Raw genomic sequence first — 14802 nt, 5'->3', positions numbered from 1 at the left:
AAAGTTTTGTCGACACCGGTCGAGGCAATTCAGAGGCTGGCCAAGAGTACGTATGGCGCGGAGTCACTCGCTTCCAAATCTGCAAAGCGATTTGCCGCTGCTGCCGCGCCAGTGCGCTCGTGATGGACACGGTGGCCGCTCAGCAGTGCTCCCCATGCGGCCGCGTCGGGCACAAACGGCATGAACTCGATGAGCTCCCATGCCTTTCCCAGCTCTCCCGTGGACGCCAACACACCGATCACGCAAGAGTAGTGGGCTCTCACCGCCCCCACGCCGTGATCGCCAACCATCGACGAGAAGTGGCTCCGGCTCTCGTCCCACGAGCAGCAAGCCGCGAGGACGCTCGTGTAAGTTATCTGGTTTGGAACGAGTCCGTCGACAAGCATGCGCAAGAACATGAGCATCGCGTCTTGGCCATGCCCCGAGTCTGCGAAAGCGGCAATCACAGTGTTCCACGACACTGTGTCGCGCTCCAGCATCCTCGCAAACACCCTCTTGGCGGAGCCTAGACGCCCACTCCGGGCATATCCCCCGAGCATTGCGTTCCATGACACGAGATCTCTCTCGGGCATTGCATCGAACAAGAACTGGCAGCTGCTCAACTCCATGTTGTCGACGAAGGCAGTGATCATCGCATTCCAAGCTTGGACGCACCGTGGAGCAGGCATTGCATCGAACAAGTTCTTGGCCTCCTCCAGTTGCCCGGCCTCGGTGTGTGCCGTAAGCATGGCAGTCCAGGACACGGAGTCGTGCAGCGGCATCACGGTGTGGAAGATCCTCTCGGCGTCACTCACATGTCCACCGGCGGCATACGCCGCCACCATTGTGTTGCATGACACGATGTTTCGCTGCGCCATGGTGTCAAACACGAGCTTGGCGGCCTCAAGCTGCCCGCTGGCGGCATACAACGCGACGATGGTGGTGGACGACACAACGTCATGCAGTGGCATAGCGGTGTAGAAGAGCGCCAGTGCCGCGCGGACGTCGGGCTTGGCGGCAAATGCTTGAAGCAGTGCATTCCAAGCCCGGATGTCCCACTCGGGCATCGCATCAAAGAGCCTCTTGGCGGCATCGGCAGCACCAACGTGGGCATGGGCGGTGAGCAGCGCGGTGTACGAAATGAGGTTTCGGTGTGCCGCGCGGTAGAACGCGCCGCTTGCCTGTTCCACATGCCCGGACAGGGCATACGCTGCGATGACGCTTGTCCAGGACACCACGTCGGCCTCGGGCAGCGCCTCGAACGTTCTCCTCACACCCTCTACGTCACACCGTGCGGCAAATCCCTGTAGCAGTGAGTTCCATGCAACGACGTCGCGCTCGGGCATGGTATCAAACACGGCCTTGGCGGCCTCCACATCCCCGGCGTGGGCATAGCCGGCCACCACGCAGTTCCACGACACCATGTTCCTGGCGGGCATCGTGTCGAAGGTGTGCTTGGATCGATCCATTTCCCCGTGCTCGATGAACGCCTGGAGCAAGAGATTCCAGGAGAAGACGTTGGGATGGAGTAGCAATTCGAATGCCTGCCGGGCTTGCTCCAAGCTCCCAAGCCGCGTGTACATGAGCAGCACCATGTTGCCCAAGAACACGTTCCTGGCGTGCTCGCTCCGCAAGATCGCGGCGTGGACGCGCTGGAGCTCGATGGCATCGCCGCAGCCCTTGATGAGATCCGTGAGCTCGTCTAGCCGCATTGTCATGGCGATTGGACATGATCGAAAGGAAGAGACTAGAGCCCTAGGTAGTGGTCTCGTTAGGGTTTATGGCGTTGGTTGATTATGGCGCGTCTTCGTCCGACGAGGAGGACGAGCGCATGGACGCCGTGGAGCCGGCACCTCCAGCACCGCAACCGTGAGAAAATTCCCTTCTCCTCGATCCCTATCCCTGAGGATTCGTGGGTTCGTGCAGAATGCCATCAGCAATTCCAGCGCCAGAGGAATCGCGAGTGAGGCTACCGGATGCGGCACAAGAGCTGGCTGGAATCGGGGGAAATCCGAGCAGTGGCAGCAGTAGCGCAAGGAAACGAAGCAGCCAGGAATCAAATGGGACGAGACGGCCGCCATCGCCGCGGAGGAAGGCTGCTCATAGCAGCTCGCGATCGTCAGTGGGATTGCCACCGCCGGACACTGCCGGTGGCCGCCTCATCCCTCCCCAGCTCCTCCAAAGAAGGTAGATTTCTATCTAGCGAGCTCCAAAGATGATACCATGGAATATTTTTTGATGAAAGCATTGGATCTTTGTAGGAGAAATGTGGTGACCCAAGATCTAGACAAGCTGTTCGTGCGAGGAAGAACGAGGCAGTAGAAGAGTAAAAAGCCAAGGTAACGGGGTAACGTTTTTCTACCGTGGTCAGTCGACGAGGTTTCGAATCGCGCGAAGCCAGTGGAGGGAAAGGAATTTGTATTTGTTTTCTTTTTCTTTTTTTGGCAAAATGTGGGGCAGTGGGTTAAACAAACGGTGTGCCCATTTTTTAGGGTTAGCTCTCATCTCTCATCAGAGGAGCAAAGCCATGGTGGAATGGCATCGTTTAGGTGGGGGTGGGGTAATCCATTGGAGCACCATGCCCTACTATTACTACCTAGTCTAGTCTCTACGCAACACCGCCACGACGAGGACGCGACGACGACAAGGACGACGGCAATAATCTCTTCTATCTCTTTCTCTCCTCTGGATTCTCGCCTATGTGCATTGCCGCATCGCGCGAGATCCCAGTCTCGATCGATCGATCGCGCCTAAAATTTGCTCCTGCCTCGTGGACGCCGCGCCTGGAATTTCGAAGGGAATGAGGCGATCTGGGATAGCACGAGGAGGAGGGGATTAGCGGCGATGGCGGTGATTGAGGAGGAGGAGGAGGAGACAATGGGTGGAATCTGAGAGCTTCGGATGGTCTCAGGTAAGGCAGAAATCACATGGCATATGCTGGATATAAGAATTTGTTAAGTGTTGGTTCTCGGGCAGTACGGTTGGATAGGCCTTTCTCAGTTGGCACAATGGCAAAGCCCTCCGTTCCTTCGCCGCCACCGCCACTCGGGGGCCCGCTACTGCGCCCCAAATCGGCCTCTCCTTCCTCGGCACGGCGCTCCAGCATTGGCTCTCAAAAAAATGATTCCCACAGTGAGTGCCTACTTTCTCTTTTTCCATTTTCCTTCTTCGTCGTCTCTTTGAAACCGCTTTTTTCTTCATTGGGTGTGGAGCAGTATCGGGAAGAGTGCGTGTGGCTGTGCGCATTCGTCCCAGGAATGCGGAAGAGCTTATAGTGGATGCGGATTTTGGAGACTGTGTGGAGCTCCAGCCCGAGGTAGTACTCGTGTGCTCTTTGGAAAGTCTTATATTGTTGCCAACTTGTTGCAGCTCAAGCGACTCCGACTGAGGAAGAACAACTGGGACTGTGAAACTTACCAGTTTGACGAGGTGTTTGCAGAGACGGCCTCCCAGAAGCGTGTCTACGAGGTTGTGGCGAAGCCAGTGGTGGAGGTATGTGGCACCTTCGAGTGTTTTAACACTGGTCAATCAGTCCTGGCTGTTACTCTTGCGCAGAGCGTGCTCGAAGGCTACAATGGAACGGTCATGGCCTACGGGCAGACGGGAACTGGGAAAACGTTCACTCTCGGAAGGCTCGGGGAGGAAGATAGTGCGGACAGAGGAATCATGGTTCGGGCCATGGAGGATATTTTGTCTGATATTTCTCCAGAGAACGACTCCGTTACCGTTTCCTACCTGCAGGTTGGATTCAATAATCTTGCGTTTCTTTCTCATCGTTCGATGGCTTCTGTCTGCAGCTGTACATGGAGACGGTGCAGGATCTTTTAGCTCCCGAAAGGGATAACATTCCCATTGTCGAAGATCCAAAGACCGGGGACGTGACGCTTCCTGGGGCTACTCTGGTTCCCATTATTGATCACAGAAGTTTCGTTCGTTTGCTACAAGTGGGTGAGGCTAATAGATTTGCGGCCAACACAAAGCTTAATACCGAGTCATCACGCAGTCATGCAATTCTTTTGGTACGTAAGCTTTGCCAAGCCTACAGTTTCTCTTACCGCTTAGCTCCTTGCAGGTAAATGTAAGAAAGGTAGGGCGTGCCAAGCCGGACAGGGAAGTAGTTGTACTGAGCGAGAATGGAAATTGCGTCCAGGTTGCCAAAGGGAACCGTGTACCAACAATCCGTAAAAGTAAGCTGGTAATTGTTGACCTTGCCGGATCGGAGCGAGTATACAAGTCAGGTAAATCTCAATCCAACTTCGAGCGTTTTCATGCTTCACTCCGGTGCACAGGTAGCGAGGGACATACTCTTGAGGAGGCAAAGTCCATTAATCTATCGCTTACTGCTCTTGGCAAATGTATCAATGCGCTTGCCGAAAACAGTCCACATGTCCCAACGAGAGACTCAAAACTCACCAGAATCTTGCGAGATTCATTCGGAGGTAATACTGATGTCTATCCTACTGACAAAAACTTGTGTTCTGCATTCTAGGAACTGCTAGAACGTCCCTTATTATCACGATTGGGCCATCTCCACAACATCGTGGAGAAACTGCGAGTACTATAATGTTTGGACAGCGTGTAAGGCTATTGTCTTTCTTCATCGTTTTTTGGCTTTTTTTCCTTATACGGGTGTATTGTAGGCCATGAAAGTTGAGAACATGGTGAAGTTGAAAGAGGAGTTTGACTATAAGGGCCTTTGCCGGCGCCTAGAGTCTGAGCTCGACAAACTTATTGTAGAGAATGAGCGTCAGGCCAAGGCCATATTCGACAGCGAGGAAGAGCTGGAGAAACGGCTGGAGGAAGCACGACACTGCGTTGCAGAGGCTGAAAATAAGCTGGCATCGTCTCTAGATGTGCGTAATTCTTATCCTAATCCTTATCGCATTTGCATACTAATGAGATTAAGGAATCTCAAAGCTTCTGACAGAGTAATGAGATTTGCTCCACATATAGACACTGTCAGCTGAGAGAATAAGGCATCATAAGGAGCATATTGAGGCCATGCAAAAACTAACCATGGAGCGAGCGCATAGAGAAAGACTAGAGAAAGAGCTGAGAGACAGCCCCCATGACGCGCATGAGCTCAAAGACGTAAGAACAACGCTCAGTGCTCGGGGACGCATGTTAGTTTTAAGTGCACTACTAGCTACTGACTCTTGGTTTATTATCTGCGTGAGCAGAGACACATGCAAATGGAGAAAGCTAAGCACCAAAAGGAGCTGATGGAACTATCGCAAAAGCATACTCAAGAAGTAGCCGTGCTGATGCAAACGCTGGCCTTAGAACGAGCTCAAAAGGATAATCTGGAAAAGGACTCTTCAAGTAATGTAAGATGTCGAAATCGTTTTTCTTTCTGTCGTACTGACTCGGTGGAGTCCAGGACTCGACTTTACAACCAGACGAGGCCTTGCAACTGAAGCAGCTGCTTAAAAAAGAGTCTCGTTTGAGAGAACAAGCCGAGCAGGAATTGAGGATTTTAAAATCTGGAAATTCTGCTGTTGCATCCGAGGTATTAGTTCTGATGCATGAAATGAAACGACTAAATGCAGTTTCTAATGTCAATGTCAGAACGAAATCATACTGAGCCTCCAAACGAGGCTGGACGAAGAGACCAGAGCTAGAGAGGCGCTGGAGAAGGAGATCCAGGCTCTCAAACAGCAGCTGCAAGTGAATGATGAGGTTGATGAGGTACGCTTTGATAAGCGATTATTCAGAAGAGGTCTCTGACGGGCGCCTGCATTTTTATCAGCCAAGGAAGAGCCCGGAAAAGGATGCAGGGTCTGGTGCAGACAGTCCAGCCGCTTTACTGAGGCCTCAAAGTGCCAGGAGTGAGAATGGCGGCGGCCAAAGGGCAACAATCGCTAGGCTCTTTGAGCAAGGTGAGTTTGCGAGGTTCTGGAACTTCGCTAACTTCTCCAAAAATTTCAGTTGGACTTCAAAAGATACTGTCTTTGCTGGAGTCAGAAGACATTGACGTGCGAGTACATGCCGTAAAAGTAGTTGCAAACTTAGCAGCTGAAGGTGCGTACTCTTTAATCCGAATTTGTCTTTCACAAATGGAGAGCTGATGCCAAATAATTTCAACAGAAGCGAACCAAGAAAAGATCGTTGAAGCAGGAGGGCTACATTCTCTTCTATCGCTTTTGAGAGGTTCTGAAGACGAAACTATCAGGCGTGTGGCAGCAGGTGCCATTGCAAATCTGGCAATGAATGGTGAGTTTGTAGGCATGATGAGGTTCTCTAATTTTCTTTCCAAACTGTGCTCCAGAGATCAATCAGGAGCTGATAATGACGCAAGGTGGCATTGGGCTCTTGGCCAAGACGTCTGATGAGGCCGATGATCCTCAAACTCTTCGAATGGTGGCAGGAGCCATAGCCAATCTGTGTGGGAATGGTGAGTAACTATTTTCCTTCTTTCTTCCGAGCAAGTTCTTACCCGTCTTCCCCTCTTTTGCGAAGATAAACTTCAAATGAGGTTGCGAGAGGAAGGTGGCATCCGGGCTTTGCTTGGCATGGTAAGATCGAGACACCCAGACGTTCTCGCTCAAGTTGCCAGGGGCATAGCCAACTTTGCTAAGTGCGAATCCAGAGCCGCTGCCCAAGGTATGACTTTGCCATTTGTAAACTCAATGCTGACTTGGAGTGCAATGGGAAGTGTCTGGAGCTTTTGCAGGCTATCGGAACGGCCGGTCTCTACTGATTGACGATGGAGCATTGCCTTGGATAGTGGCAAATGCCAACAACGAAGCATCTCCGATCAGGCGGCACATAGAACTCGCGCTATGTCATCTGGCACAACACGGTTAGTCCTTTGTTCATTCCGACTCGCAGCCTCTAACTTGTCGTTCGCAGAGGTGAATGCCAAAGATTTGGTCGCAGGCGGCGCTCTCTGGGAGCTCATTCGCATTTCGAAGGAGTGCTCCCGGGAAGACATCCGCAACCTCGCGTTTAGAACGCTGAATGCCAGCCCAACGTACCAAGCCGAGCTGAGACGACTGCACCTAGCATACTGATTGAGATTGAGATTTTTGGATCGCCACCTTTTCTCGCGTGTAAGTATACACTTGTTCGAGCAGCAGAGCACAGCCCCATGGAGCAAAGTTTTGGACATGTTCATTTTTTGGTGAAGAGAATACAAAAGCAATGGATTGTAACTCGGGTTCTTCCTCCTTTGAAAAGAGGAAGAAGCTGAAAGGTTGTTAGATGCATGATTGCCATAACCCGCAATAATAGCTCAATTAGGGCATCATATCTAGGTTTAGATGGAATGAGATCGTCGGATATGCGCAAGGTAATTGCTGCTTTCCTTCTGGTATGGGTCTCGCTCTCGCTCCTCTTCGTCAGCAATCTCAGTCGACATCTCCAGCGCCAGCGCCCAACACCATCTAAGTCGCCGCGATCTCCTGTTCCACGCTCTCTGTCCCTAGACGGGCGTGCGTTTTGTAGCGGGGGCACTTGCTTCCACCGGCTCAGCCGAGGAATTTGCATCTCCGCGTCCGAGGTAAAAAATCGATCAATCGTCATGTTTTCGATTGCATTCTTCTATCTAGGTGCGCGTCTGTGATGATCTTCCGACTGGCTTGCCGAGGATCCTGCGTTTCGAGGGCGAGCGAGTGACCCTCCCAGTTGTCTCAGGGGAATGTAGCAGGGCATCGGGAAGATGGATCACAGGCACGTCCATGCTAGCAGACCAGAGATTCCTCCCTTACCACAAGCCAAATCCTCACCACGAGGCCGAGAAGCTCATCCCGGCCACCTTACTGGCACACCACCATCTCAAGAACAGCACCATGCTCTACTGGTTTGCTTCTCCCGCAGACGTGTCCGACTGGGCCAAGGGATTTTTGCAAGCCATGGCTATGGAGGACAAGGTGGAGTATCTTCAACTCCCGCAACAGCACCATGAATCCATCTGTTTCCAAGATGCCATACTCTTCTCGCCTCCAACAGACGTTCGCTACGTTCCCTCCCACCATCACAACTCGTGGCTCCGGGACAAGGTTCTCGGCTACTGCTCACTGCCAATTGTGGGTAAGCTCGCTCTTTACGCTTGGGTGTGTGTGTTGAATCTTTAAATGCATATAGGTGAACGTATCGGCAATCCGGGTACCAAAAAGAGTTCTTGTATTGGATCGCAATGGGCCGCGGCATTTAGCAAACAAGGATGAGGTACGTGCGACATTCTACCACATTCCTCTCGTAAACTCTGCGTTTTCTTGTAGATTGTCCGCATAGTAAGTCGAACTATGAAAGTTTCTGCTGTGAATGACTTTGCGGGGACTGGCTCCTTCTGTGAACAGGTACTATCAAGTGATGGTCAAAGGCGTGTTAACTTTTGTTTCCCAGGTATCCAAAGTTGCCGGCGAGGAGTTTTTGATTGTCCCTCACGGCTCACAGAACGTCAACCTCTTATTTGCTCCTCCTGGTGCACGAATCATTGAGGTTGTGTGTCTCGGATTCCTTGCTTTCCTCGTCGCTTGAAAAGCTCTTTCTCTTCACAGGTGTTTCCATACCTCTTCCAAAACGACGCTCTCAGAAACTACACACACGCTGCACAAGTCCATGTGTATCCTCTCCTGGGAACACTTCCTCCACGAAACTTTATCATGCGTTTTTGGTCGTTGCTGGGCTGGGAGATGTGCTACCACTGGGTCCGATGGTGTAAAAACTACTCTCGCCAGCAGCCTATTTTTGCCGACATTGGAGAGCTCCAGTCTTTACTCGAATCATTTGCTCGGAGTTACACAAGGAATTCGAATTCCATCCATTGAGTTACAAACATGTAAGCTTGTAGATATGTACTATAAAACTTGTTCTTTGCTCATAATTTGCTCTTTTACACGGAAGTTAAAACTCTTTAGGCCCCAAGAAGCTGAAACTATAGTTGTAGAAGGTTGTAGAAGTTTGCACTTGAGGCCTGCCTCAAGTGCAAACTTCCACTGCTTGCACCTTCTTACACCCTCCCACAACCTCCTCACCCTTGGGAAGTTCGTAAGGTAGCATACGATATAGACTGTGGATGCCTGTTCTCTCTAGCTCTTTAACAAGATTTAGTTAGTAACAGAAAAGTAATTATAAAATAGTTCTTTGCCTGAAATGCGCATTGTTGGCCCGCGCAAGAGCTTTCACTTTATCAAATCATTCCAGCGTGTGTGCGAGTAATCTGACTGATGAGTTTGTCCACCTCACGACAGAATTGATAAGCCTTCGAAAACGAGGCAGACAACATTCAACAACATTCTCTTCTCAACAACATTCGACAACATTTCTGCAGTCTCTCATCACACGCCAGTGACAAAACTCTCCCTACACAGACATCACACAAAATGCGCCTATTAGATGTTGCTTTTCGCCATTCAAAAACTATCAGAAGTAAATCAACACTCTCTTACTAACTTTAGAGTTTTGGTGACCAAACAAGATCTTGTACAATAGCAATGGGAAAAGTGCTAAGCCCTGAAAATATAAAAGTCGGATTTAGAGCTGCAGTCAACAGCATGAACACTAATTTTGGGCCTGTTGCTATTGTGGACGATTTGGAAGCTATTAGAGATGGCAAATACAAGCATGGAAACATTATTAACTGAGGTTGTGCTTCCACTCCGCTACTAGTCACCACCAAGTTCAACATTACCATCACCAAGTCAACCACAAGTCTCAACAGCACATCTACCACCAATCCCAACACCAGCAGGTCCAAGTCGGCCAATAGTCTCACCACCATCACCAGTCTTTCCACCAGCACTATGCCTGCCACCAGTCTTTCTAAGAAAATGTGGGCAAAATCCTCACCTCAGAAAGTTGCAAAAGCTCAACAAAAAGAAGTCAAGGCTCGTGAAGAAAAAGGAGCAGTGGTTGAAGAAACAACTTGCAGCTGAGGCATTTGAGGAGTGAAAAAAACAAAGTAGCTGAGAAAGCCCATGTTGCTGAGGAGAAAGCGCTGAAGGCAAAAGAGAGTGACGCTCAACTCATCGCAATTACATATTTTGCTAAAAGACTTTAGCTCCATGATCTACCAGTCTCTCGAATTTGCCCATAGATTGAATTTTGGAGGAAGGTGACACAGTGTACACAGGTCTGCGGAAAGGTTGAGTGACGCTCAAGAGAAAGAAGAAAGAAGAAGAAATAAGAAGAAAAAAGCATTTGCATGACGAGAAAAGTCTAAAAAAGAGAAGGTGACAAAAAAGAAAATGCTCAAGCAACTGGAAGACAAAGAGGACTTAGGAATGAAGCTGTTGTGGAGAAACCAAAACGAAGGCACCTCGATAAAGTTCTTGATTCTCCTAAAGCAAGGCAGCTCATGGAGATAAGACGCCTCTCTTAACATGGTATGAGTCTAGCCACATTCACAAATCTATCTAGGCTAGCAAATGGCTTTTTCTTGCTGATCCAAACCCAGATCTACATCTTCTTCATTATTTTCAAGTAGATTCTGAAGCATTTCTTGAACTTTACACACAAGATGCTTGTAAAATATTCCTCATACAGCTTGACCTAATTTTTAGAACAATTTAATGTAATAATAAATATCAATTATAGACCTGTATATCAGCTTTCAGCATATCATCAGGGATGAATCCATTCTTCACTATGGTAGCAAGTAGGATCTCCAATGCAATCACAGTTGGCTCAATTATGTCATAAAATGGTGGAACATTTTCTTATTAATACTATCAAAACATTTTAGATATTCCAGCTGGGTGATTGAATATTTAAAACATGTAATAATAATAATCAAATCTTATATTGTGAGTGCTTTGGATATGGGAATATTAGGTTTAAATCCTTGGTTATAAACAAGAATGGATAGATTAGATTGTGTGTGTCTGTGCTGGCCAAATGTACAACTACGATGCTGTATATTAATATTAGCGTAGTAGGATTTTGGTAGCTGTCGGATTGGTTTCAATCTGGACCACTCGCTCTTGTATATAAACTAGGGTTTTTGGGCTAATTGATATACACATTTTCTATATTCTCTTTCCATATTCCAAACGCTCACATTGGTGGAGATGAGGGGCATCTTTGATTATCCCTGAGAAGTGCTTGCATTTGGGATTTTGGTTTAGATCTAACTTTTGCATTGTCTAGATCAAACTTTTTCCATTTCCTTTCTTTTGTTCTTTCCTTTCAGGATTTTGGTTTAGATCTAGCTTTTTGCATTGTCTAGATCAACCATTTCCTTCTAGCTTTTTGTCATTTCTCTTCTTTTGCTCTTTCTTTTTCGTTCATCTTAATGGTAAATCAATAATCTCCTCCTTTGACTCTAGAGCAGCAGTTGGTACAATTGCTTGATGTTATGTGCTTGCAATTAAACAACCAAACTCAGTTGATGGTAGCATTCACGGCACATGGTACAACTCCTCCTGCTCTTGGTGCCAATCCTCACGTTCGGCCAGAGTTCTTTTGCGGGAATCTTGGGGATGATGTGTACCATTGGTTTGATCACTTCACGGTGATTGTTACATATCATTTTTGGGATGATGCTTGACGTTTGCGTGAGTTTCCCATGTGTCTCTAAGGGATGGCATTGTAGTGGTACAATGGTTTGAGCGCAGCCACTCGTGGGGATTGGAGTGTTCTCCCAAACATCTTCAAATGCGCCTTCGGACATGCCGACAACTGTGATGATGCCTTCCAACAATTGCATCATTTTCACCAAGGGCCATCTGAGTTAGTGATGCAATTTGGTGTTTGTTTATGAAGTCTTTTTCTTTGTGCGGAGCCAAATATGTCAGAGCGGGTCAAGCTAGGAATGTTATGGCCAACACTTTCTCAAGATCTTGTCGGACTTATGCATGCACTTGCTCCTGCCACCCTTGACGATGCCCTTCACTTGGCTGTGAGACACAAAATCCCTAGGCCCCAAAGTGGAGCCGGAAGGGTGCTACATGGTAGTGGCCGAAGCGAAAGCCAAACGAGTGTAACACATTTGGACTAAAAGCTCCGACTTGATAGGTTGAGAGTGGGAGTGGAACTCCTCAACAAAGTGCTCAAGGAATGAGCACGAAGTGAGCAATAAGTGAGGTTCTAAAAAAGGGACCCAAAAGGACAAACACATGACATATGGGAGAGTCCTAGATGGAGTCTTAGATGGACCCGAGATGGAGTCCGAGATGGACTGAGATGGAGTCCGAGATGGAGTCCGAGATGGACTCGAGATGGAGTTCGAGATGGAGTCCGAGATGGACTGAGATGGAGTCCAAGATGGACTGAGATGGAGTCTGAGATGGACCGAGACGGAGTCCGAGATGGAGTTCGAGAAGGACTCGAGATGGAGTCCAAGGTCGAGACCGAGACTGGGACTGATACCGAGATCGGGACCAAGACCGAGACCGAGACCGAGACTGGGACTGAGGCCAAGACCGAGGCCAAGGCCTAGACCGAGTCCGAGTCCGAGTCTAAGTTCAAGTTTGAGAGGGTGAAAGCCCAAAGCATTTGTCTCCCAGACCTTGGGGGATTTGGTGAGCACCAAAAGTATAGTAAGGGGGAGGACTGCAGTGGAGCCAGTTTGGCTAGGAAAGGCCAGTTTGGCCCATGAAGGCTAGACCCAGTGTTGGGTGATGAACTGACCACTGGGAAGTCCAAGACTAGAGTGAATACGGACCAACAAGTGGGGTAGCTTGGTGAAGTGTTCAAGAGTCGGCTCTTGTTCCCTCGAGAGATCGACTGGCCAATGCTCCCAATCCAAGTGTGGGTGGCACTACCTACTTGGATACTTGGTGTGGTTCAATGGAACCTTGCTCTAAGCCATGGCTAGAGCACCTAAAGGCGGAAGGTGGGGAGAGTACCTACGAGGCTCACGTAGGGACATGGTGTTCCGAAATGTTGTCCCGAAGTCCCAAATGGGGGAAAAGAGGAGGAGCAGTCCTCTAGTATAGTGACTACAGATACAATCATATGGTGAGGAAGTCCCAGAGGACAATGGGACTTAGTGGCCGGGCCTGCGGGCCTTGATCTAGTGGTAGTGTTGGTGAACATGGCCATGGACAGGAAAAGGGACTTGGCAGGAACTGACCAAGGGATTTTGGGGAAGGCTATTCCCCATGTCTGTGGGCATCCTAAGGATGCTAAGGAGTGGATCTGGGATGACTACTTGTGGACAGACGGCCCAGTCTTGGAGAGACGGGATTGTGATGCAAGTGGTATTGGACCACTAGTGCGGCAAAGGTGAAGGGGCATGGTTTTAGCGTAACAGGCCGAAATGTCAGTGGTACTTTTGGGTGTCGGTCTTGGGACTAGACACGTGGAGCACTTGGACCAAGCGCAAGGGATGAGTGGCATGGATGCCATTCTCAGGACTAGCATGTCCCAAGTCCTAAATTGGACTTAAGGAGGTTGTGAATGAGACTCCTCCAAGTGGTCGAAGGTGTGGTTAAATGACTAGAGTAGAATGGAAAATTATGAGACGTTGCCATTTCCACTTCTCGCTACACGTCCTTCAGCTCCATTTTCTATGGGTGATGGTCCTGTTCCAATGGAGGTTGATGCTGTTGTTGCCCGAGTCCAAAGACAAGGGTGAGGACATGGTCGTGGCCGTGATGTTTGCTGCTGGGCGTGTGATGAAGTTGGTCATATTTATCTGCGTTGTCAGCGTTTTCCAGATTGGCAACCTCCATTTCCTGGGTGGAGACTTTAGCGTCAGCAATGTCCCATTGGTGCTGCTGCAATGGAAGGTTTTGACATCGAGATGCATCCAGAAAATGAGGAGTCGTGCAAGTAACAGAGGGACCTTGTGCGAATAAGTCAGTGACCCCTCCATCTTTCTTTCAGGAGTATCATCAAGGGGTTCACTCGGCACCAGTTCATCTAGTGTTTACTTTCCAAGCTCGTTTTTATAACAAGAGGTCTCTTATTATTTTCTCCATGTTGGTTAATACAAGTTTGAGTTTATCTTCTATTGCTCGACTTATTGCCATACATTGCCATCTACACTTGTGTCGTGCGGCGGAACCAATTTTCATTCTTTATAGCAATGGCCATACAAATGCATGTGCACAGGATGAGGTGGACCTAGTTGTGCATATGGGTGATCTTGAGCTTGAGTTGCAGTTATTGTGGGTGGTGCCAAGTCAAACTTTTGACCTGATTCTTGGTATGAATTGGTTGCAGCGCAATCATGCCAAATGTGACTTTGAGGCTTCTCCCCTTTGTCTCATGCTTCCTTATGTTTCATCCATTCCTCTCACTTTTGTACCTCTTTGTCCCTCTACTTCTATCTCTGCTTCCATTACTTTTGTCCCCCCATTATTTCCTCCTATGTTTCCGTCTTGTTCTGCTCTTCCCTTTGACAATCTTTGTGTTGTAGTGGTTGATCGGCTCATGAAGGAGTATTCTAATCTCTTTGAATTTGACCTATTGTCTGGGGCCAAGATTGCCATATGTTATCTACTTCCAACTGGGGATGCTCATCCAATCAAGGTTTCTATTCATCGTTAGTCACCTAAGGAGATCAAGATTTTACATGCAAATGTCAAGGAGATGTTGGAGAAGGGTGTTATTTAGAAGTTGCAAAGTCCTTGGGCATGTAAACCTCATTTTGTGACAAAGCCTGATGGGAGTATTCGTTTCTACATCGTTTATCGTCTGTTAAACAAAGTGACAATCCCAGATGTGTACACTCTTCCTCACACTGTTGATCTTTTGGATCATTTGGGGTGAAGTCGTTGGTTCACCAAACTAAATTTTGCTTCTAGGTACTTGCAAGTACCGATGGCTGAAGAAAATATTCCTAAGACTACACTCGACCTTTTAGCTTGAAGGAAGTAAATCTGAAGGTGTATAAATCTCAGAAAACAAGCAATAGAACTGACGTGTAAATTT

The 14802-nt window shown here is 48.6% G+C and overlaps 3 protein-coding genes across 8 annotated transcripts; 2 read left to right on the top strand and 1 right to left on the bottom strand.

Annotated features, from left to right (window-relative positions):
• Positions 1–29: 29 nt before the first annotated feature.
• LOC9663282 (pentatricopeptide repeat-containing protein At4g02750) lies at positions 30–1697 on the bottom strand. Its single transcript, XM_024661769.1, has one exon. The coding sequence runs from the start codon at positions 1695–1697 to the stop codon at positions 30–32; it is 1668 nt and encodes a 555-aa protein (XP_024517537.1).
• Positions 1698–1749: 52 nt separating this feature from the next.
• LOC9663281 (kinesin-like protein KIN-UB) lies at positions 1750–7133 on the top strand. Of its 6 annotated transcripts, XM_024661811.1 has the most exons (22): positions 1750–1848; positions 1906–2166; positions 2241–3111; positions 3195–3295; positions 3349–3471; positions 3535–3720; positions 3777–3998; positions 4052–4066; positions 4130–4217; positions 4269–4418; positions 4469–4557; positions 4620–4832; positions 5160–5306; positions 5360–5488; positions 5548–5667; positions 5729–5858; positions 5908–6000; positions 6067–6192; positions 6248–6373; positions 6439–6582; positions 6635–6781; positions 6832–7133. In XM_024661811.1, the coding sequence occupies exons 3-22, from the start codon at positions 2907–2909 to the stop codon at positions 6990–6992; spliced, it is 2715 nt and encodes a 904-aa protein (XP_024517579.1). In that variant the 5' UTR covers positions 1750–1848; positions 1906–2166; positions 2241–2906; the 3' UTR covers positions 6993–7133. The 6 variants fall into 6 exon arrangements, with proteins under 6 accessions (XP_024517579.1, XP_024517576.1, XP_024517578.1 ...); XM_024661808.1 differs by having other exon boundaries at positions 2241–2890; positions 2956–3111; positions 3349–3720; positions 4052–4217; XM_024661810.1 differs by having other exon boundaries at positions 2241–2890; positions 2939–3111; positions 3349–3720; positions 4052–4217.
• Positions 7134–7238: 105 nt separating this feature from the next.
• On the top strand, positions 7239–8825 carry LOC9651963. Its single transcript, XM_024661816.1, has 6 exons — positions 7239–7480; positions 7530–8006; positions 8065–8148; positions 8202–8279; positions 8326–8421; positions 8481–8825. Exons 1-6 carry the CDS (start codon positions 7247–7249, stop codon positions 8748–8750), a joined length of 1239 nt encoding a protein of 412 aa, XP_024517584.1. The 5' UTR covers positions 7239–7246; the 3' UTR covers positions 8751–8825.
• The last annotated feature ends 5977 nt before the right edge of the window (positions 8826–14802 follow it).

The sequence above is a fragment of the Selaginella moellendorffii genome, unplaced genomic scaffold, assembly GCF_000143415.4.
Source record: "Selaginella moellendorffii unplaced genomic scaffold, v1.0 SELMOscaffold_85, whole genome shotgun sequence".
Classification (NCBI taxonomy): domain Eukaryota; kingdom Viridiplantae; phylum Streptophyta; class Lycopodiopsida; order Selaginellales; family Selaginellaceae; genus Selaginella; species Selaginella moellendorffii.
The sequence above is the reverse complement of the archived record's forward strand: the minus strand, read 5'-3'. Positions and strand labels throughout refer to the sequence as shown.

Coding starts and splice junctions, on each gene's coding strand:
- LOC9663282 (XM_024661769.1), bottom strand. CDS start 1,697: ATGACAATGCGGCTAGACGAGCTCACGGATCTCATCAAGGGCTGCGGC.
- LOC9663281 (XM_024661807.1), top strand. CDS start 2,907: ATGGCATATGCTGGATATAAGAATTTGTTAAGTGTTGGTTCTCGGGCA. Junction 3,721..3,776: donor TTACCGTTTCCTACCTGCAG/GTTGGATTCAAT, acceptor TTCTGTCTGCAG/CTGTACATGGAGACGGTGCA. Junction 6,583..6,634: donor ATCCAGAGCCGCTGCCCAAG/GTATGACTTTGC, acceptor TGCAATGGGAAG/TGTCTGGAGCTTTTGCAGGC.
- LOC9651963 (XM_024661816.1), top strand. CDS start 7,247: ATGAGATCGTCGGATATGCGCAAGGTAATTGCTGCTTTCCTTCTGGTA. Junction 8,007..8,064: donor GCTACTGCTCACTGCCAATT/GTGGGTAAGCTC, acceptor AAATGCATATAG/GTGAACGTATCGGCAATCCG. Junction 8,280..8,325: donor CTGGCTCCTTCTGTGAACAG/GTACTATCAAGT, acceptor TTTGTTTCCCAG/GTATCCAAAGTTGCCGGCGA.